Source organism: Bidens hawaiensis, unplaced genomic scaffold (genome assembly GCF_021521415.1).
Source record: "Bidens hawaiensis isolate Kalapana, Puna unplaced genomic scaffold, B.hawaiensis_p1.1 tig00026606_1, whole genome shotgun sequence".
NCBI classification, from domain to species: Eukaryota; Viridiplantae; Streptophyta; class Magnoliopsida; order Asterales; family Asteraceae; genus Bidens; species Bidens hawaiensis.
This window is the reverse complement of record NW_027494274.1, coordinates 188,445-213,349: the sequence shown is the minus strand read 5'-3', so window position 1 is coordinate 213,349 and position 24,905 is coordinate 188,445. Positions and strand designations below refer to the sequence as shown.

General features: G+C 34.7%; 1 protein-coding gene across 1 annotated transcript; it reads right to left on the bottom strand.

The window, feature by feature from the left end:
• Nucleotides 1-16,913: 16,913 nt before the first annotated feature.
• On the bottom strand, nucleotides 16,914-23,874 carry LOC143573637 (UPF0496 protein At4g34320-like). The gene is made up of 2 exons (XM_077058462.1): nucleotides 23,622-23,874; nucleotides 16,914-18,224 (listed from the first exon to the last, which is right to left on the bottom strand). The coding sequence occupies exon 2, from the start codon at nucleotides 18,078-18,080 to the stop codon at nucleotides 16,914-16,916; it is 1,167 nt and encodes a 388-aa protein (XP_076914577.1). The 5' UTR covers nucleotides 18,081-18,224; nucleotides 23,622-23,874.
• Nucleotides 23,875-24,905: the final 1,031 nt, after the last annotated feature.

The following is a 24,905-nucleotide window of genomic DNA, read 5'->3' as shown; positions in this document are numbered from 1 at the left end:
AAAGAACCATCTGAGCCCAACTTGCTTCATGATTTCCTGTGCTGGGAGTTTGATAATAATACTAGTGAAGCGGTAATTCGTTGCAAATCCATGCATCCATTACGTGTATTTGACAAGCACGAGTTGAAGGTTGATTTGCTAAAGTTGAATGAGTTTCCTATGCATACACTCGAAGATCACGGCAAAGAAAACATGGATGAAATAGTTGGAAAGTTCAACAAATTCATTCATTATGTTGTTGACAACCAACTATTTGATCGTGACTCTCCTGTTGAGTACGAGACGGAGTGAAAACGGAAGCTACAACAAATACTAAAAGACCCATTTTGTATATTTAAGTCTTTTGTATTTGTTCGATTTTTTCATAATGTATTAAGTTAATTTTCGTTTAGTCTTTGTATATTTGGGCTTAACCCATTGTAAACAAAGACCCAATTGTCCGTGAACGATGAATGAATGGTGCATGGAATTTGTACCATAAATAGTGCAAGCTTCTATGCATACAAAAAAAAAATTGAAAACCAAGTCTTACCAACTCCCAGTTTCTCTCTATCTTATCCATCTCTTTCATCTTTTAGAAAATAACTCAAACCAAACATGACCCGAGATCTCGGTTGCTTGTGTGTGATTTTCCACTAGCATACAAGTGAGATTGATTCAAGAACTAATTGTTTGATCCCGTCTTTGAGGACCTACATTATAATTTTTTCATATGTTAATATTTTTTTTTTTTTAAAAAAATGGCACCATAAACACTTGAATTTTATTCTATTTAATTTAAATATGATATTGCTATAGTTTTTTTAGTTAAAAAAATAAAATTTTACATAGCGGTGTTTGCGATCTAGTTTCGATGGTTTTTAAATTAAACCATCACTAGAAGTTTTTTGTCATAAAAAACCAACAAAAAAAACTGTTAAAGATTAAAACCAAACCATTATCAACGGTACGTGTTCCTGCTATATCGCGCGTGCACCTGTTTGGTCATTCTTTATTTATGACTATAGAGACATCTTTAATTGGTGATTGGTTTATAAAAATTTTTGAATTTTCTAATTTTAAATTTAATAAGATTTTACATACAAATGTATATGTTTTTAAATTTAAAAAAAATTGTATATTTTTATAACTCATTTAACGAGTAAAGTGCCAAAACCGTCCTCAAGGTTTGGTCAAATATGCGACTTTCGTCCAAATGCTTTCGTTTATGCAACTGAACAATTGAGGTTTCCCATTTATTGCCAATGTCGTCCTAATCGTAAACTCCGTTAGTTTTTTAACGTTATATAAGGGGTATATTTGTCTTTTTAATTAATTTATTTCTTAAATAAAATAACCCCTACACAAGACCACATTGAAACCCCACCACCACACCATCCCCACCAGCACCAATTCACCACCAATCTGATCACTCCTGTTCTTATTCACCATCATCATCGTGTTGGAACTTGTTTGAAGACCTTTTAGTTTGGCCCGGGACATCTAATTTTTTGGCGACACCGCATCCTATCGCCACTTACCATCTCCGACAACACTAATTTCCGGTAACATAAACTACCAAAATCATATTCAATTAGTGAGATTGGGAGATGATAAATCGACTGACAGAGAGGAGGAAAAGACAGTTACGAAACCTCGACGGCAAAATCTGCGTCATTGTTCAGCATAAACCCATTTTATGATTTTGCGTCATTGTTCAGCATAAACCCATTCCTCGATTTCACAATCAAAGATTTGGTGGTTCAGTTTGCCTTTTGTTCTCCGAATCTATAACAGGGGAGCATGAATACAAGTTTTATTAAACTAAGTGTAATGGGCGGAAATTAGGGGGTGACAAAGAACGAGAACACCGCCCTCCTAGGCAGCAAAGGTGTAACACCCCGGCTAAAACGGACACGCCTGAGTGCAACGTACAGATTGCTCAAACACACGTGACACTATTAGGTGATAATAACATTATTTCATTTAAATCATCATGTAACACAAGTTTATCAAATAATATAAGTTGTAAACAAATAAATAAACGAAACAATAAGTTGTTCTTTGAATATCCTATAAGCATGTTATGTGTCTTTTAACCTTCATCCTCGTATCTCTATACCTGTAGCATATGTATAAAATAAAGTCAGCTATGAACATAGCCGGTGAGAATCCCACGGTTTGATATAATACGTAAAAATCATACAATCCCATGAAACTTGTGAAATGAGCACATAAGGGTTCTTTACACTCGATGCAATGGACCTGAGTGTAAAGAATAAACGAAGGTCCTTTCCAGTTGGGGCTACCAACGTACTCGGATATGAGGTCCCTTTTCCATTTGATACAAATGGACCTGAGTGCAAAGGGGGGCGTATGATCATACTTATTGAGGCAACCACTGAGCAAGTAATTCTGAGCAAGTAATCAAGTAAACACACAAGTCCATGTAATGAGTTGTAGTTTGTAAGCAATATGATAAAACTTGAAGTTTTGAATAGGATACATATACTATCCCAAAAATATGAAAACGTTTAAAAAGGGGGTGTGAGAAAACTCAACTTGAAATCGAAGCTAAAGTTGCAATATAAGCCGAAAACATGATAATGAAACCGAAGCAACCGAAGTGCGGTAAAGAACTCGGAACGGTTGAACTTCTTGAACTACAATTAAAAACAAAAGCAAAATCTAACTAACGGGATTATAAAGTTTAAGCAATTTGAGTTTAGGAATTAGGCATTACGTTAATTTTTTTATTAGCATTTTATGGCCTTCATATAATAATATATTTAATGAAATTTTAACGATGCGTAGTATTTAATATTATATTAATATAAAAGTTATGATAATTACAAGGCACAGGTTTTATTATGTAGTTTGATTAAAGTGAACGAATTAGAAGCTAACAAATTATAAACTCATTTGACGACTTTAATTATTTTAATACTATTTAATTATTATTAGTAAGAGGCTTTAATATTTATGACATACGAATTAATTGGTCTAATTTTTATCCTCGTTTACAAGCGTAGTTAAAGTTGTCGAAAAAGAATTGTAATATTAACGGACAAGTATTTAATATTATAGCGATTCGGGTTTTACGTTTTTTAACGAAACAAAAGTCGGTTTTTAGGTGAAAGCGGTAAATATAGTTTTTTTTATATTTGATTTTACTTGATTTATAGTAAGTTATAAAATATATATTTAGTTAATAATAATTTTATTGATTTAAAATTATTTTTAAATAATTTATTTAATTAATTGTAATTAATAAAAGCAGTTTAAAAATAATGGCAAAACAAGTGTCTGACCCGGGTTTCGAATCCGTGTCCTTGCATTCAAGCCCTCCAGCTCAAACCAGTTGAGCCAGCATGTTAAACAGTGTATTTAAGAAAATTAATATATATAAATATATTTTGTGAACTTCATCTTCCACAACAAAACCCTAGAAAATCTAATCTCTGGATCGGTTCCCTGTTCTCTTAGAATATGTTAGTTTGGTTATGATTAATGGATTAAAACGATTCAAAACCATATATCTTTTACCTTTAATGGTGCCGGAACAGTGGAGAATGACGATGGCCGGAGCTCGGAGCTTAGGAGGGTAACGGAGGTTAAGGAGAGGATAAAAGATGTGTTTGATGATTGAAATGAGTTTAGACAGAGCCTAAGGTCCTATTTATAGTCCTAATTGGAGCGTTTGTTGATTATTGGATGTAATTGTGATTTTAATTTATTCCGGTCGTTAACGGTTATTACGGGGTTCGTTTCAGTTGTTAATATCCAAGATTTGCGAAGATTAATGTCTGTTGATTTCGTCTAAATGCGTTATGAACCATTAATTGGATTTATCACATGCTTTTTATGGGTTTTAGGGGCTGCCGGCGTGATTTGATCTCGCCGGAAATTTCGTGGAGCAGGGAACGGGGAGACGGGGTTTAAAGCACATGAATTAAGCCGCGATGGTCGTTTATTATTGCTTGAATCTTCAGTCCAAGGCCGTTACCAATTTAATCGAAATTTCAACGAGGTTTGGGGGTGTTTTGGCCACTACCGGCGCCAGATTTCCGGCCACCGGAATCCTTTATCGGAAAAACGGGCTGATTTTAATATCTTTAACCTAATTACGTGTTTAGCCCTTTCAGTTCTAATTTATTTTAAATTAGAAATAAAAATATAATTACACGTTAGCCCCTAACTTTAAATAATGTTAATAATGAAGAAAGAAATTATATAACTTGGATATTTTTCGAATTATACCCGAATAGTGTGGAATTTGGTTAAGCCGAAAACTTTAAATGGAAGTATAAATATAAAATCTATTCTAAAGTTCAAGGTACATAGAAAACGTGCAATGAAAATTAATTAATGACGTTATAATATATATAAACATATAAAAATCAAAACCGAAAAATTTAAAACAAGTCAAGTTTTCGGTGTGTTTATGGAAATGCTGACGCGACGATCAACTATAGGTGGGAGGGGCGATTTGTGGGCTACATCACCGCACCTCTGGGCTGCATATCGCCCCTTGGCCACGTGTCAAAAATCCCCCTATTTTGTAGCCCTTTCACTACATATAGCCTTAGTAACTGTCGTTGTGTTTGTTTTGTAATCAGGTGACGAACCCTCGTATGAAAATCAGGGGAACCACTATCGCCGCCGTTGGATTCCGTACCACCATCATCATTGGGTGTTGTACCATGCAGGTGAAAGACACACAGTAAAGCACAGTGGCCTTGGTGGTGGTTGTTGGGGGAGGTGGTGGTGGAAGTTCAAGTGATTTTTCATTTAGGGTTTCTTTTAGAATGAAGTGGTGGGGAAGATGAAGTAGGTGAGGTAAATGACATAAATGTCCTTGAGTTAACGATGGAAATTAACAGTGTTAGCGATTTGGACGATATTGGTAATAAATGGGAAACCTCAGTGGTACAGCTGCAAAAACAAAACTATTTAGACGAAAGTCACATATTTGATCAAATCTCAAGAACGATTTTGACACTTTACTCTTTATTTAACCAATAACTATTTCAGCCGAATCAAACTACGAAACATCATTCTTTATTTCTTGACTCTACAACATCAATTTTAATTGGTGATTGTACATACAAATGCATATGTTTGTAAATTTAAAAGGTCATCAAACTAACTGTTCATATGTTTCCAAATTTTCATTCATTTAGTTGTTTAACTTATATGACTAGAAGGGCTTATTTGTAAAAATAAGAATTCAAACATTGGATTCCTAATTATCAACCGCCTAAGCTGATTTGTAAATACCGTTATATATACCAAGAACCCCATAGAAATTCATATTGCTATTGAATTACCATCCAGCGTCGATCAATCCTGCTAGGGTTTCCAAAATCATTGCGGCAAACGTTACCGGAATATCCACCGAACAAAAACGTATTATTACTCTACTCTCCGTTCTTGATTATTATTCTCATTCAAACAACTTTTGTAATTTGATAATATTTTGCAGATTCTTGATCGATTACTATGAAGGACGGTAAACCTACTCGACTCGTTCTGCCGTGTACTGACGACTACGACAACTTCATGTGTTTCTTGTGTCACAAGTATGTTGAATCCGGACACACCCTTTACCGTCACATGTGTTTTCACACCTTTTCGGAATGGCGTGAGGTGTTGCCCGAAACCCTTGAAAACTGCAGTGAGATTATCGTCCGAAAAATGCTATTTTACTCAACATCTGATTCTGATGAAGAAGCCTCTTCGGATGATGGTTTGATTATGAACGAGGGCGAATGTAATGGTTCTGCGGTTGATTCTCAAATTTGGAAGGATGATAATATGGTTAAATTTTCCAACATTTTCCCTCCCTTCCCCTCCCCATTTCTTCTTAAAAAATCTCTGAAACATGATTTTTTAATATTTTTCTTTCTTTTCCTTCCCCTCCTCTTGTTAAATGAGACTCGGAAACGTAGTGTTCCTCATCCACGGTGAAAGGTCTAACCTTAAATATAGATTGAAATTAATTTTTATTTTTTCACCAATCGTATACCTTCCACTATATTCTCGATATGTTAGACTACCAATATGCTGACTTGCCTCTATGATTCGTTCTGTTATCTTTGTGAAACCATCACCAGTCAAATTTTCTAAACTAATGAACGATTACAAATACTTTTAACCACTTAAATGACTAATAAAATGATGGTGTGTCCCTTGTTCATTCTATTTATGTAGTTGTAAATTGTATGGTCACCATCATCATTAACTTTCCTCTCAAACTCACTTGTACAAACTCCATCTTTGTAGGAGCAAATTTTTAGGATTCTATATCAAGGATTAAATCAACTGGTTTGCCATAAATGAAGACCTGTTGTTTGATGTTATGCATCACATGCGTAGGCATTATAATGGTGGGGTTAGCAATTGGGGCAATATTCGGTTTTAACATATATAATGAAGGAATTCGGAAGATCAAGAACGTTGTTCATTATTCTCAGCCTCACCAATATTCATATGTAATTAGCGGAAGGTCCTTTCGCTCTCCTCCCCCGTTCTAACTGATCTCCGTTGAAGCCTAGAAAAAAGGTTACAATAGGGGTCTAATGTGTTTATTAAACTTACTAGGTTAGGTACCCGTGTAGAGCACGGGTTAGAATAAATAAATTTGTTTAAATAATAGCACAATGTGAAATATAAAAAATATGTTCAACATATAAAAAATATAATATAATGCAGAATAAATTACACAATGCTTCATATTTGTAATTTAATTTATAACTTCATCCATCATATTAAAATTAGTAGTTTCACTTTATTTTTTGTTTCAACTCTAGATAATGCAACACATAACTGACCATGTGTTAAAACAATTTGTCTAAAAAAAACAAACAAACCATCTAAAACGATTGGCCTTAGATTCTATTAATCTTCATTGTAAAACAAACATTAAGTAAAAATTTCTTTATGTGAAATTTGAAATTAATTAATTTATCTAAATCAACGTGAAAATTCCCCTATAAAAGCTTAATATTGATAACTAATACATATATAATGAAGGAATTCGGAAGATCAAGAACGTCGTTCATTATTCTCAGCCTCACCAATATTCATATGTAATTAGCGGAAGGTCCTTTCGCTCTCCTCCCCCGTTCTAACTGATCTCCGTTGAAGCCTAGAAAAAAGGTTACAATAGGGGTCTAATGTGTTTATTAAACTTATTTGAATCAAAATGAACAATTGTATCTAGGATTAAGGCAAGCTCATTTAATTGTTTAATTTTGTTATTTTCATATAAATAGATTTTAATGTATTAACAAAATTCGTCAACACGGTTAATATTAAAAGATTTATGGTTGGTTCGTTGAATTCTTTGATCGAGTTTAGGTTTTTATTCCTCCAATGAAGTCCTTGCTCCGTTTTCGATGTGAAAAATTGTGGTTGAAACCGATAAACGAACCGAACCGATTTATGAAAGTTCAAAACCGAATTGAATAGACAAAATAATTAATCTTTTTACCATTATTTGTTACCGGATTGAGTCGGGTTAAATAAAATTAGGCTAAAGATAGAACTAGATTCGGCTAACGAAAACACTCCTTTGTATATTTGAAGTTATATACATGGGCACAAACAAGTGGTGTTTGCTCATTTTGTTCACAGCTCTAGATTACATCAAAGTTAATGTGGTGATCAGTGACATATCAATGAATTTTCATAAAGGAAATAAAACATTGGTCCGATCAAAATAACGATCGGTCAAATAGAACAAGAAACCACCATATTATAGCATGGAAACGTTTTACTATAACTTGGAAAGGTTAACTTGTTAAATACAATATAATAAATTACATTTTATATATTTCCTTTGTGTGTTTTTATCCTTTTATACATCTTGATCTTAGTTACATTTCCATAAATAACAATAAAAATAGCTGCTACTTTTATGATTCATTTAATCAATAACGATATCGAGCAAACCAAACATCTACAAAACATCTATATCTATATCTATATCTATACTTCTATTACTATATATATCATACATGAAAGAACGGACAAATTAAGTCGCTTTTAAATTAAGGTGGTGTTTGTTTTTTGCCAAAAGATATTCCTGGCCTCTTATGTACTCTGCGTCGCGTAGACCACACGCAGACCTTTAGGCTTGAAGACTGTTTGTTGTTCTGAAGACATTTCATTAAAAAACGTCTTCGCGTCCTCTTATCCCTGAAGACGTGGACCAACCTCTTTTCACATCTTCTGCATCTTATTTCAAACCCTAGCCTCCTTTCATTCTACCTTCTCATTCCCTTCATCTCCTCCCCTACCATCTCCCATTCTTCTCCTCCCCAACCTCCACCACCGCGAACTCCACCACCGCCGCTGCTCCGCTGTCGCGCCGCACCGCACCGCCGCTGCTCCACTGCCGCACTGCCGCTCCTCCACCACCGCGACCTCCACCACCGGAATCTTTGTCGAGGTAAGCTTGTATTAGATTTGTACATTGAAACAATTATTGTGTTTTGGTTTGATTTCTTGTATTAGATTTGTTATATTTATTTTGAGTATTTATTATGTTTTGGTTTGATTTCTTGTATTTTGAATATTTATTATGTTTTGGTTTGATTTCTTATATTAGATTTATACATTAAAACAATTATTGTTTTTTATCTTAGGATCAACCCGATGTGTCATTCAGAAATACTCATGTGCACGTTGCTGATGAAGACGAGGTTGAAGCGCATGACACTGCATCAGATCGTGAATATATGACGCAGTTACGAGATGAAATTGTGGAGCAGTTAATGAAAAGTACCGAATAGATTATTTGAAAAAAATGTTCTTGTTGTTTTATGAATATTATTGTACTGTTATTTGACTATTATTTAAATTTCGATATTGAATGACTTTTTTATTTAAGTTTTAGCTTATTTAAAGATTTCTGTTTTATTTTAGTAGTCTGCAGACGTTAAAAAACAAACAGTCTTTTTTTTGCAGACTACAGAGGTTTGGTCCGCCTCTTCTGATACAGATGATTGCAGATATGGTCCGCAGACTGCAGACATTTTACCTCTGTAAAAACAAACAGCACCTAAGTAATTAACAAATTAACAAGCATATTGTACAACATACAAAGCATGTTAAAGAGGAATAAAATGGTCTAATTGAAAATATTCAACTAATTATTAAACATAGTTACAATCTTATCCCTTCAACTTTAATTAATTTTTATAAATTTAAATAGTAATTACAAACTTGGCCCTTTAACTTTTAATCATATATTTTCCTTTTAATTTAACATTTAACTCAACTTCTGCCCACGATTTTTAAACAGTCATAATTTTTTCATACGTTAATATTTTTTCTAAAAAATGGCACCATATAAACAAGAATTTTATTCTCTTTAATTTGAGAATGATATTGTTATAGTTTTTTTAGTTAAAAAATTAACATTACGTAGCAGCGTTTGCGATCCGGTTTCGATGGTTTTTGTATTAAAATTAAACCATTAGTAGCAGTTTTTTGTCATAAAAATCCAAAAAATAACCATTAAAATTGAACCCAAACCATTATCAATGGTCTGTGTGTTCCCATTACATCGCGCATGCACTTGTCTGGTCATTCTTTATTTATCTATTTATGACTACATAGGCATCTTTAATTGGTGACTGCTTTACAGACATTTTTAAATTTTCTAATTTTAAATTTAATAAGGTGTTACATACAAATATACAAATGTGTATGCTTATATTCATTTAACCGATAACTATTTCAACCAAATAAAACTAGGAAACATCATTCTATATTTCTTTTGACTCTAGAAACATGTTTAATTCGTGATTGCTTGTGGGACATTTTTAAATTTTCGGATTTCAAATTTAATAGTTTGTTACATACAAATACAAATGCATATGTTTATAAATTTAAGAGGTCATCAAACTTATATGACTAGAAGGGCTTATTTGTAAAAATAAGAATTCAAACATTGGATTCCTAATTATCAACCGCCTAAGCTGATTTGTAAATATCGTTATATATACCAAGAACCCCATAGAAACTCATATTGCTATTGAATTACCATCCAGCGTCGATCAATCCTGCTAGGGTTTCCAAAATCATTGCGGCAAACGTTACCGGAATATCCACCGAACAAAAACGTATTATTACTCTACTCTCCGTTCTTGATTATTATTCTCATTCAAACAACTTTTGTAATTTGATAATATTTTGCAGATTCTTGATCGATTAATATGAAGAACGGTAAATCTACCCGACTCGTTTTGCCGTGTACCGACGACTACGACAACTTCATGTGTTTCTTGTGTCACAAGTATGTTAAATCCGGACACACCCTTTACCGTCACATGTGTTTTCACACCTCTTCGGAATGGCGTGAGGTGTTGCCCGAAACCCTTGAAAACTGCAGTGAGATTATCGTCCGAAAAGCATTGTTTCCTTCGGATGATGATGATGTGAGTATTAACGAGGAAGAGTTTGGTGGTTCGGTGGCTGATTTGACATTGGCGCTACCGCAATGGAATGCGACCGGAAAAGTCAAAAGCAAAAGAGGCCGACAAGATTTTAAGAATGATCAGGCAAAGAAGTTGAAGGTGGCGGACATCAAGTACGATGAAGTTGTACCCGAAGAGGTTGGTTTGTCGGGCAAGAAGGGTAATGTGGTGTTTGATTTTGATCTCAATGATGATGCGGTGACTGAAATCGAAGATGAAATTTGTTCGCAAGCGATCGTATGTTGTGTTGATCCATAATTAGGGTGATTAGTGTCTTAATAACGTGTTGTTCATGGTATGTTTTTATTTTAGGAAGAACTGAGTTTGGTATTATTGAAGTATTGCTTAATTAGTTAAAATTTCTATATTTGATCTTCTAAATATTTTGGCTGATATAAATGATAATTACAACTGCATGAAGGAAATATAAATCATAATGATTTTGGAATTATATATGGAGGTGGTGGTGATGTTTGGGGGTGTGTTTTTTTTATTAACAACCAGAGATATATTTACAAACCATCACTAATAGGTATTGAAAACTAAACCATCTTCGTCATCACACCAAATGATGTGAGTACTTTTTCTTTTTTCAAATTATGAAAAGGTTCTTTTAGTTATTTATTTGTATTTTATATGTGTGAATAACAAAAAACAATGTCGGACGTACCGAATAAATAAGTAAAGTTAGGGTTTAGACCTTAAAGTTTTAAGGCCCAATTTTAAAACAAAGTTATACGTATGTGTAATATAAAAAAAATTTACTTCGGTTATCATAGAAATAGATTTGTATTATGTAGTGGTACTACGTCTTACTTTTTCTTAGCTTACCAATGTTCGATTCTCTTTTCCTCCTCAACTTTAAATTTCTTTTTTTCTATTCAACCCCAAGAAGGGGACGACTTAAAAGCCCAAAATTGCAACTAAATATCTATTTTCTTTTAGACTTTTAAGGACATTCTTATTTTTCTCAAATAAATATTTGTTCAATAACTTTTTAAGTAATTTAAGTACCTTTGACTAGTTCCTAACTTATCGTCAAAACTTGTTTCGTGCTTATAAGGTTAAAAATTCAATTACTAGCTTATACCTCAGGTTATAAAATAGAGTATCTAATAGGGTGTTTTGGATTCCTTATTTTACCTTCATATAATTTTTCATTAAGTTATTACAAATAGAGTATCTAAAGGGGTGTTTTGGATTCCTTATTTTACCTCCATATAATTTTCATTAAGTTAATAATTTAAAACATTGTAACTTATGAAACTTTCCTCTCATAATATAAGTAATCTCAAACACCTTATTACTTTTCAAAAAGTTAATAAGTTATAAGTTGTTGAAAATAAGCAATCCCAAACACCCACTAAATAGAAGTGAAACGATTTTGGTTTTCATTTAGCCTATTTATTTAATTAAAAGTGAGTGAAATGAACAGAGTTTTAGAAAAACGAACCCAATTTTTTAAAAAAGGGTCCTGGTTTTCTTACTCGTTTTAGGCCATCAAAATAGTTGGATTGAACCTGAAAAAAAAATGTATGATACTAAAATGCTTTAGATTTCTTTTATTGTGTTTTTTTGATGTATGTGAGTAGTCTTTGTGATTAAATTATTGAACAACCTATGAAAACACATGTTTTTTATTATTATTTTTTTTAATGAAAGAACTCATCATGTTTAAAAAAAAAATGTTCGTATAATTGTATTCACAAATCACAAGTCAAAAAACATGTTTAACAGGCAATTACCGTTATATAGCAACCTAAGAGCATCTTTGGGATTGAGTTTGATAATGGTTTATTAGCTTATTGATTTTTTAAAAAAACAGTAAGTTAAAAAAGTGTTTGTCAATCACAAAAACATTTTTTTTTATTTTAGATTTTTGAAAGGGTTAAAAAGTTATTTTATAAAAGCCACAAATCCTGACTTTTTAAAATAAATTTCAAAAAAAGTCAATAAGTTGTTTTGAAACTCAATCCCAAACAAGCTCTAAATATTTTATTAGAAAATTTAAAATATATATATACATGAAATTGAAACTACAAAGTTTCAAATTTAATACACACCTTCCATGTTTTTATTTTTACCTTTTCAAAACATGTTTGCTTTAGTAATAACATTTTTAATGTTTATTATGATTATATTGGTCAAGCAAATTAATCAAATTACAATAAAATAACAACACTACATACTGTTTTAACTTTAATTTATATTTTTGGCAGAAGATAGCGGCCATATAGTCAACAATTAAAAAACATAGGAGACACGTCCAGTACTAATTTATGTAAATATATTTAGCAGCATAAGGCACATTAAACATTTGTATGAAATTTGGCATATTTAGCAGCATACAAGACATCAAAAGTTACTAGTTCATGTAATCACCCTTGCAAATTAACGTGATCTACCTTTTGCATTTTACAGGCAACATGTGACTGTCCCTTAGTTCCAAACTTATTCCTGCCTTCATTATAACATCATTTACTGTATCAGCATGCCTATGCATTTCTTCTATAGTCACTGACAACTCATTTATTTTCTTGGCAGCAGTATCTATTACAAGCACCATATCCTCTTTATCAGCAATATAAGACAGCTTCGGATTTTACTTTCTACGTAGAAAATCGTAAATTTTTTTCTTTGTGATTAATAGACGGAAATCAATGTCCAAAATATCATTTATAACCATTTGTTCAATCTTCCTTAGAGGACTTGTTGGGTTTCGTAGGCCTTTTGGTGTAGGCTCGGTTTATTATTTGAAGTCCAAAGGACAGACGGGTGTAGGGTGGCCAGTTTAGATTTCTTGTTCAATAATTTACAAACCCTGGTTTAGCCTCTATTTAAACAGCCTATGTACTTGTAATTATTTGTCACTCAATAAAGAATACCTAGTTGCCACCCGTGGACGTGGGTCAGTTTAGACCGAATCACGTTAAATCCTCGTGTTCGTTTATTGCTTTCGTGTATGTGTTCGGTTCGTGTGTGCGTATAATCCTAACAAGTGGTATCAAAGCCAGGTTCGGTTCACACGAAGAGCACGTTGAACCAGTCTCGTACGCCGTCGCCACACCAGATCAGTTTTAGGGTTCCACCGGTAGACGTCGCTACCCTAGGTTTGTTGCTGCCGCTCACCGTCGTCACCAGTGAATCGCCGGTCAGGGTTTCTCGATCCAGATATCGTCGATCAGGTTAGGTTCTGTTATGAAAGTCAAACACCGCATCGCAACCGTTTACCGCCGCAAGAATTCTTTGGGTAAGGCAGTTAAGCCGACGAGTGAGATTTGCATAAACTTGAAGTCAAGAGGTGCTTCTAATCACTGAGTAAAGAACGAATTATATGTTTCCGGCGTAGGGTTTGTCACGAAGAAGAAGGACGTGCGAGTTCTGTTTGTGAAAGAAGTGCAGTTGATTTTGACCAATAGAATTTTGTGACTTTGAATTGCAACAGAAGCTTTCTTTGTTTTTTTATTAGGCTACTTTTGGTGTGGGCCGTAGAACAAGGAAAGCAGGTTGAATTAATTTGGGGTGAATTAATATTCCTTTTGGTTGCTTTGTCATATATAAATTTGGGTCGAGGTCCGGTTTAGCAAAATACGAGTCAAGAACAGTTGAATCAAGATTCTATTATTTGAAGAACCGTTGTTAAGTCAGAAGAAATTATTTAAAGAAACGGATAACCAGTGCCAACCGCGCTTGTCAGGTTTTATCGTTTCGGTTTAAAGTTTAAGTTTCTAATTTTACAGTTCGTTATTACCGCTGCGTTAAATAGGTTGATTGTTTAACAGAGTTTAGTAGAACAACCGTTAAGTTTAGGACCGTGCCATTGTGTGTCTATCTCTGTTTTTATCCAGGTTTTCGCTTAGTCATTGTCATGGCAGAAGACGGAAAAGGTTCGATACAGAAGTTTGATAGACAGAAATTTGGTTGGTGGAAGATGCAGATTGAAGCGCTACTTTGTCAGAAAGACTTGGATATAGTGCTTGAGGATGAAAAACCAGAAAAGATGTTAGAAGCAGATTGGAAGAAGTTAGACAAGAAAGCTAGGGCTTGCATTACTTTGTCATTGTCGGAAGATTTGGCGTTTAACATCATGAAGGAAACCACAGCACGTGGAATAATGGAGGCATTGTCCAACATGTATGAGAAGCCTTCGGCAGCGAATAAAGTCTATCTTATCCGAGAGCTTGTGACAACAAGAATGAAAGAGGGTGGGTTAGTTACAACGCATATCAATAATCTTAATTCGATCTTGTCCCGCTTAGTGTCCGTTGACATTAAGTTTGATGATGAAGTTCAAACCCTATTGTTATTATCCTCTTTGCCCGACAGTTGGTTGCAAATAGTGACTGCGGTTTGTAGTTCGTCTACAAAAATTACCTTTAATGGGATTCGGGACCTGATTCTGGGAGAAGATTCAAGACGCAAAAGTTCAGGTGAATCATCAGGCAATATGTTAGTCACAGAAGGTAGAGGTAGGGGAAAACAGCGAGGCAGCGGGAGCAGGAAGAGGAGCTAGTCTAAGACTCGTAAAGATATTGAAACGATGACGGGGTCGAGTTGAAGTCAGTGTCCGAATGGTAAGAAAGAGGTGAACGTTACAGAAGACGACACAGATGACGGGGTCAGTAGTGATGAGGCTTTGGTTTGCAGTGTTGAGAGTAACGTTGATTTTTGGGTGATGGATTCTGGTGCATCGTTTCATGCCACTCACTGTAGTGAAACGATGAAGAATCTTAAGTTTGGGGATTTTGGAAAGGTTCGACTTGCGAACGGTGATATTTTAGAGGTTACGGGTATGGGAGATGTTGATTTGATAACTTTAGCCGGTACTTCTTGGATTTTGAAAGACGTCAGGGTTATTCCAAGTTTGAAGAAACGTTTGATTTTAGTCGGGCAGTTGGATGACCAGGGTTACGATGTTAAGTTCAGGAATGGGCAGTGGAAGGTAGTCAAAGGGAATCTCGTGGTTGCTCGTGGCAAGAAAATGGGTTCGTTATATATGGTCGATATGTCACCAAAAGGAGTGGATCTAGTTTTTGTGAAAGACAAAATCCGGTTCACAAAATCTCGTGGGCAGAAGAAGGTTCGTTTTGCAAGTAACAAACCCAGAGCCCAAGTGAAGATTTAGGATGAACGAACTAGGAAGGTTAAATCAGTTGGGGATATCGTGACAGTAGGAACACAGGTCGTGTTTCAGTTACAGTTCCAGGTCGACAGTGGATTAAGAAAACCAGTATTCCTGCTGTAAAAGTCTCTCTAGTGAATTACTTGCTGAATATGGAGAGTGTTTGTTCTCAGGTTATCTCAGGATCCGGTAGTTCGTTACAGTGTGAGCCGGTAGGGACAGAGAACGGTTCAGGGGCAGTTTTAACCGTGACTGACGTGTTGGAGCTCCAGGGAGCTTCAACGGGCCTTCAGGTTCATTAATGAGAAGGCGGTGGCAACTAGAAGATGTGTAATGCTCATATTACAGAAGTACAATCAGGAGTGCAGACGAGAGTACTTAAGGCCTCCGAGTGGGAGATTGTTGGGTTTTGTAGGCCTTTTGGTGTAGGCTCGGTTTATTATTTGAAGTTCAAATGACAGACGGGTGTAAGGTGGCCGGACCGAAGCCCGGCCCGGTTTAGATTTCTTGTTCAATAATTTACAAACCCTGGTTCAGCCTCTATTTAAACAACCTATGTACTTGTAATTATTTGTCACTCAATAAAGAATACCTAGTTGCCACCCGTGGACGTAGGTCAGTTTAAACCGAACCACCTTAAATCCTCGTGTTCGTTTATTGCTTTCGTGTATGTGTTCGGTTCGTGTGTGCGTTTAATCCTAACAGGACTCTTCCATGAAAAACATCGGATAAAATGTAACCACCAAGATGTCAAGGTTTCTCTTCCATCCATAGGAGGGGGTCTAGGATCAACCATATAAGCATCCATCACACTGAAAACACCTACAACAAGTCCGCTTGATACTTTGGCCAATAGCTTCACTGACTTCAACTCTAGGATCTCTTCATTGAACTGTCTTGTAAAAGCAGCTGTTTGCTTACATATATTTGCTAGCGATGTCATAAAATCACCAGATAGCGTAAAACTTCCATCAAAATCAAGATCTAATATCATCTCTTCTTCAGAATGCTGGTAATCACCGGCTCGTCTCCAGTTTACCACAACTTCCTTCAATCGCATCATTACACTCAACCACCTGTCGCGTTGACCTTTCAGCAAGCTTACAAAATCATTGTAAAGCTGAGATGTTTGGAAGCAGATTTTATAGTAGTCATTCACTAAATGAAACACCTGTGGATGACGCCCCCATTCAACCTTGAATTCACATAAAACCGTAAAACCTTCTTGGTTGATTGCATGTAGACACAGTAATTACTTTATATATGGACGTAATCCAGGGAATATGTTTCACTTCCTACGTAAAAGGGACGAGAGATTATTCTTATTATGCTGGTGGTGGTGTCATGGATGCAGGAATGACAGGAGAGGAGACTTGAACTGTCAGCTTCCTTTTCTTCATAACCACGTATATACCACTGTGAATTAGAGATAAAGTTGCTTGATACGTAACAGTCATCGCCTCACTCACAGGGCTTTCATATTGTTGTTCTTCACAGGGCAGCAAAAACCGAACTCCAGTGACAGACAACTGTAAATTACTATCTACAATAAACTGATTCATTGTAATTCTTGCATCACTTATATCAAGGCTATATAGATGAGAATGCCTACGCATATCTTCAATGGCCACTGAGATGTTATCCATCATTTTCTCAAGCTTATTTATTACAATAATCATCTCCTTCTCATTCGGACGAGTAAAAGAAGCAAATCGAGCCATCTTTAATTTTAGATCTTGTACAACAATTGCACAATCTAAAAATTCCCAGATTCGCAACTCCCTTCCATAACTTCCCTTGGCAGAAAACCGTTCATTTTTGCTTAAAATACTATGGATCAAATGCAACCACATAGAATATGAGCCTGCACCTTTCATCTCTTGTGATAGCTTGTCAGTACACATATATGCAGCCAGAATACTAAAAATGCCTGTAATTGTTATACTTGATACTTTCGCCGATGTGTTCACTGACTTGAACTTTTTATTATCTTGAAACTCTTCATTAAAGTGACTTGAAAAAGCAACTGTTTGCTGACAGAAAAGTGCAAATGTTATGATGAAATTATCACAAAATCTGAGACCTTCAGAAGCTTCAAGATCATTAAGTTGTTCTAGCATCTCTCTGTAGCTATAATCGTTGTCTGCTCTACTTTTTGCCAGAATTTGCTCCAATGCCAACTTTAAACTCAACCAGCTGTCAGATGCATGTTTCAGCAACCTTAAAAAGTCGTTGTAAAGTTCAGAAGTTCCATGGATGATTTGATAGTAGTCATAAAACAAAGGAAACAACTCCGTATGAATCCATTCTTCTTTGAATTCCCTTAAAACTTCTCGGTTGATTTCGATTAAGCCTTTAACAATTTTATGTATGTCGACCAATGCGTACTGTTGTTTCCCATAGTCACAGATGAATGTTGTGATACTCCTGGTGAGGTCATGGTTGATAGAAGATTGACAGAAACGAAGGAATGTTTTTGCTAGAATGTTCATATTGTTGCCGTGCGAAAGGATAATAAGTAGCTCCAAACAGATGGTGCACCACCCTAGTTGTAGAAGCTTCAAGCATTTTCAGCTGCATAACGTGTTCCTTACGGATAAAACGGACTCCAAATTTGATAACTTGTAATTTACAATCTGCAATATATTTATTTTTTTTTTCACTATATAGCAACTTATATTTTTATGCTAATCGGTGCATTTTATGTACACTCAATTGTACGTTAATTATAATATAAATGCATTGATATGGTATAAAATATATATTATATCAAGTGGTTTTTTATATTTTGTAGGTTATAGAGAAAACGAACTAAAACAATAAAATTGAATTAAACTGGCCATTGATAAATATAAATGTCAATGAAAAGTGAACTATTTGTTTTGGCACTTTGCAGGTCCCTTGATTGGAGCTAACTCTTAAAAGCCACTAGTTAAATATTGTTGTGAAGGTACATGGGCCAATAATGCAAAGGAAAGGATTCTGATGGAAGTTTCTTTGACGTCTACAACATATCGCATAAGGGATTTTTTTTGGGAAAACCGGTTTTGCATACAGCATACTGCGGATAATATTTTTAGGACAACACATTGGACAAGGGTTTTGGGATATAGAACATAGCAGACTTTGGCGATGGGACACTTTTGGAGTTTTTTGACAGCACAATTCTAACGAAACGAGGGAGTTTATTTTCTTTTCGTTTTCATAAATTCATAGTTGAAGAAGCGTAAGGTTAGAATTAATTGTTTTCGATGAAAACTTTTTAGTGACAACTTTTTTTTCTCTTCGTTACTATGAGGACTAATCCATTCGATATCACCTCAGGTGTAGGGTTTGTGTGAGTAACCGTTTAACATTTATTGTTTTTAGATTAGGATTGAATTTTGTAAGCATGTTAAGCCTTTTTGGATACAATTGTCAATTTGATTAATTTAATCGTTTTTACTCTTTTATTCAAATCATCGTTTCTCTTTTTCATTGGGAATAATTTGATTTTGGGTTGGTTAATTAACTAAACTGGGTTGAACAATTTAAACAAAATCACATGCTTGCGTGATTTTCTATTCAGGGTTATATTTGTTAAACTGGTAATTTGCTAAACCTAAACCTGTGGTGATTGCTTCTTTAATCAACTGTTGATAAACTAAAAAGTAATTCATTTTCTAAATTGTTATCAAACCAACTTCCAAAATACATTTAACATTGTTTGTCCACCTTAGATAAATCAGTTAACTTAAAACATATACTCATGAGTAAAAGGCACATGTGTTGCTAGTATCTACATTGACCCTGATCTCAAAAAAAAAAAAAAAAAAAAGTATTGTGTTTTCTCTTCAAGTTGCATTAAATTTCATAATAGTAACCATTTTCAGCCGGGATTACTTCATAGAATAGTAATCATGTTTCTAAATTATTCCAATCAAGTCACTCATAAAATCTTTTGATCCAATCAGGTCACTAAAGTTTCATTTTTGTTCCAATTCTAGATATTTTACCTGCATAGCAGGTAATCTAGGTTTTTTTCATTTTTAAATTAATTTGACATGCATAATAATTTTTAAAGGTTGCAAAAATTAGTAAAAATTATGAAAAATAATTTTAAAATTCGGAAAATTTGCAAAAAATATTTCGAAATATTGCAATAAATTGAGAAATTTTTAAAAAATTGCGAAAATGTTCAAAAAAAAAAATTTTAATGGCAAAAAACATCACTTTCTCTATAAATATTACAACCTTTGATAAACAATACCAATTTTTTAACAAAAATATGAAAAATTACGACCCTTTTAATTATATTGTTATACAAGAACATGATTAAACAGTGATAAAATTTCAACTTTACCATATCAAAATGAACCAAAGTAAACATCTTAAATGCTCAAACATTCAAATTACACCAAAAATCTTAGCATGTCAAAATAAACCAAAATAAATCCAAACGATTCTGATAAGCCCAAATGGGTCAAAAATATCCCAAATACCCCACAAACAGAGACTAAATACACCAAAAATGTGTCTAACCGAGTATAATCACCTACTCTACCCCCTCGCGGCTCACACTTCTTGACTCTTCTTTTTTATTTCTACCTTTAGCTCTTGCCACCTTTGGTTGTGGATCTTTTTTCTCCTTCGTGCAAGACCTAATGTTATGTCCAGTATCTTTGCAGTTTTGACAAGTCACCTTTCTTGCAGTTCCAACTTTTTTGTTCTTCTTTTCTTTCTCTAAAGGGTCTCTTTTCCTTTTCACTGATGGTCTACCAGGCATTCGTCTTTCTTTTGGAGGTAGGGGTTTAATATCATCTGTTTTAGGCCAATGCATACTTCCTTTCAACGGTTTGATACAATGTTTATATGCTTCCTTAAACATGCCTTTTGTAAACCAATTGCTGACATAAGTTTCTGGGTTTATGTTGATGAACCCTAAAGCTGCTACCCTATGAACACAAGAGATGCCTGACAATTGCCACGATCTGCACGTGCAAGTTTGTTCCCGAATCTTCACTACATATGCATTTTTTCACTCCTTACTTCAAATATGTTGTTACCGTTGGGAGTAACTTCATAGTGCCTACATCATCAACTCAAAAGTCTATTAAAATTCATTACAATATAAGAAAAAGAAAAAAATATAACCATTACCTTTGTTTCTTTTTAATATCTTCTAGTTTTTTTTTCTGATTATAGGGCAGACTTCATGTTCAAATCTTTCCGATTTTTTCGCCATTAAGAACATTTTACGCATCACAAATCTTTTAATATCTTCTAACATACTGATAATGGGCTTCCTTCGTGCGGTTCATATGCGCGAATTAAAGCTTTCACTCATTCCATTCTAGAATGCATCACATGCCCTACCAACTTCAAAAAAAGCTCTTGACCAAGTAATCGAATTTCTTTCCATAAGATGATCATACGCACCCTTACTACTGGTTTTCAACTCTTTCATATGCCTTTCAAACCATTGCTTACTAGTGGACTTTGCAGGAGCCCAAAACAAATTTTTAGATTGAAGCCCACGAAATTTCTTTATAAAGTTAGCATAAATGTGTCTTGTATACTGCGTGTGCTCGGCATTTGGAGATACATCCTTTACGGCCTCTATAATTCCCTATTCAATACAAAAACATAACATAGAAGTTATAAACAACATATAGATAGGTGTGCAATAAGTACAAAGTACCTTATGTTGATCGCAAATTAGAGTTAGTCCAAGTCCACCTTCCATTTCAATGTCAACCCGCAATAGATTAAGAAACCATTTCCAGTTTTCTTTATTCTCAACAGACACAACAGCCCATGCTAAAGGAAAAATATGATTATTCGCGTCTCTTCCAGTAGCCGAGAGTAACTGACCATGATTTTTCAGAAAACATCCATCTAAACAAATAACTTTCCTACAACCACTAATCCACCCATCTTTAATAGCTTTAAAACAAATATAGTAACCACTAAAATAAACTTCTCCATTTGGCGTCGTTTCCACGATCATCTTCACAGTACTCCCCGGGTTTGTTTCCAATATCTCTGCTTGATAATCTGAAAGTCTTGCATAATGCTCTTTCAACCCACCCTCATAGTCATTCAATACCTTATCTCTTGCTCTACCACAATGACCAGGACTCACTTTGCACTAGTACTTTTTTAGGATATCTTCTTGTATTTTCCTATAACTAATTTCGGGATTTTGAATTATTTGTTTGAAAAATTGTTTTACAATCCAAGTATACGTAACAAGCAAACCCAAATAAAACTTCCTTGAGCATGTATGCTTATCATTTAGTGATTTTATTTGAAAAGAATCATCCTCTTTAATCCTAGAGGCCCAAAGCCTAAATGGACACTTCCACACATTCTTTTTCCCCCCATTCACGTCGTCTTCAATTTCTTTGGTCCCGCATCTTACTAACAACCTATTGTGGTCGTTTACCGTGAAACACTAATTGGTGACCATTTGCAACACCATAATCAGTTAGCATGTCTTTCAGTTGTGCGGGACTCTCAAATTTCATTGACACTACGGGCTTTGCCAATTTCCAATCCTGATTAGGAACATAACAAGGATACACAACATCTACATCCTCATAATCTTCATCCTCCACATCCTTTTCATAGTCTTGTTCACTTCCACTCCAATCTTCAACAGAACTAAGATCAACTTCATCCCCATCATCGTTGTCAAAACAAAGTAAATCCAAGAAAGGATCATGAACATCAACATCATCATTATTACGTATAGTATCTTCTAAGTTCACCTGACAAAGTAAATTTACGCTTTTTAAATGGATGAAACAAGTTTTTAAAATGTGTGTGTGTTTTGTTTCTTTTTGTGTACGTGTGTACTGATGAAAAATGAATCAGCAAGCTGGTTTATATATAGTGCTCGTTTAGTAATGTATAAAGGTGTCATTTTAGACTTTCTTTTTGTATCTAGCTACATATTTTTAAACTTGTTTACACACACACACACTTTTTAATATTCTGTTAAAAAATGTGGTGAAACAATTACAATACAGTTGGTTCGAATAAAGTGGTTTAAAATAATTGTTCTGTGATATATATCCTTGTTGCTGACTCTACTTTGAGCCTGAATGAACTGGTTCAAGTAAGATTTCTACTCCTTTTTCTAACAACTTGGTTCGGTTAATTTTACGGCTTATTTTAAAGTAAAGTGATAAAAAATAAAGGAGTCTTCTGGATTATAGCTTCTCAAATTCAAAATTTAGCATCTAAGATCATAAGTTATAACACCAACAAGTGAAGAACATGCATATGTAGACCAAAATTTCCAACAGAATGTTCATATGCAGGCTACTTCATTGAATAAACCATTTATGCATGCAAAACGGGGTGTGGTGTAAACTGTTTCAAAACCTGGACCGGCCCATTTGCAAATGGTCAAATTCCGGGTTTCATAATTTCATGTAAACGGTTCCGGTTCCGGTGCGGGTCGGTCCGGGTCACATAGGCATTTTATCGAGCAGTTGGCATGCACAAAAATAACGCAAGTCTCACATCGACAATTTATCGAGCAGTTGGTGTGCAAGAATTAAGAAGTAAAGGTAAAATAAACACACCTCTTGTTCGATTGGTACTGAAGCCATGTTGTGATCGTTGTTGGATATGTGGACTTCCTCCTCAACACTAGTTGTTAAATCTGGTTCTTGATTCGGCATCAATATTGATAAAGATGTGTTCTTGACGTATGTAAAGATGGTCGATTGAATAAGACGATGGTACTAGGGCTGGTAGGGTTTGAAGATGGAAGTTGTAATTGTGTATGATGAATAACGTTCAGGTCTTCTATATTATATTTATTTAATTAATTTAAAAATGAGAAAAAACCTAGATTACCTGGTATGCGGGTAAAATATCTAGGATTTGAACAAAAATGAAACTTTATTGATCTAATTGGAACAAAAGATTTTATGAGTGACTTGATTGGAACAATTTAGAAACCTGGTTACTATTCTGTGGAGTAATCCCTTTTCAGCCTCAGAAAAATTATGTGATAAATACGAAATAAAGTTGTTCACCTTGTGGCGCCATGCCTAACGAAAACTTAAAGCTATTCTTTTCATCTGAATCTAGACTCCTTTGTAGGTCATCTGCTCTTGTCTAGTAGAAAACCAATTGGCTCTCCAATCCGGCTGCCAAGAAGCTTATAGGGACAGGAATCCGCCAATGTTTTTCACCAATATAAACATGAGCTGTTACCACATATTTAGTTTCCATAGCAGCATCAATGTGTGTAAAGCTACAACGGCACATATAACAACTCCGATCCATGGGCCTTCAAGGGTCACACTTTCATCAGATCTTAGCACATAGAAATCAAATGGAATTTCACTTCCAGCACCAACTCAAAAACAGCTTCTGGTGTTGTCCAATATTTTGCCCGTAAACTGCAAACATATAATAAAAAATTATACAAATGAAAGTAGTAAACGAGATGGGGGCAAATGTCAACTTGCAATTCAAGCTACTAGAACTAAAGATTGCCCAAATCACACACACACCACACATGAGAGAGAGAGAGAGAGAGAGAGAGAGAGAGAGAGAGAGACCTGAAGGTAACCATTTAATATTCTTTCTGCAAGATGGCCACCGCTTTCATTCTCTGCTACTTTAGGGCAGTTCAGACAGGACACCATTGGACTAGTATTGTTGCTCGCAGCATGAAATTTAGACAAATCTACCTTTTTTTCTGAGATAATGTAATTGAATCTCATCTGAAGTCCATAAAGAGTGTCTTCATTTACTACTGAAAGTTTTGGTAGTGACTGAAGCCTCTTGCAATTATTCAAACAAAGCGTTCTCAGATTTGAGAGGAGACTGATGTTGGCGGGCAGAGAAGCTATATCATTTCCAGATAGATCCAAATTTACTAATAAACCAATACAATCAGGAACCACATATAGATTGCAATAACTCAAGTCAAGTTCCCTCAAACCAGATAAAATGTCCATCTTTGTAAAAAGAAAACCTCTGCTTTGGGGTAAAAGCTGACATCTACGAGCATTTAGAAATCTTAATCTTTTGAGGTAATGAATGGACAGAGGAATCTCTTGTATAAAAGTCTCACTTGCATCAAACTTCCTCAAATTACACAATCCTCCCAAGCTTTCTGGTAACTTCATGATGTTAGTTCCATCTACATACAGACGCTCTAAGCACTTCATTTTATCACCAAAATCAGGAACATATTCAAGATTTGAGCAGCCGGAGAGAATAAGTGTCACAAGATTTATCAGATCTTAGGTCCATTTCCATTTTGCTTCTGCCACAACTCTGAAGATTTCTACACCCACTGAGATTTA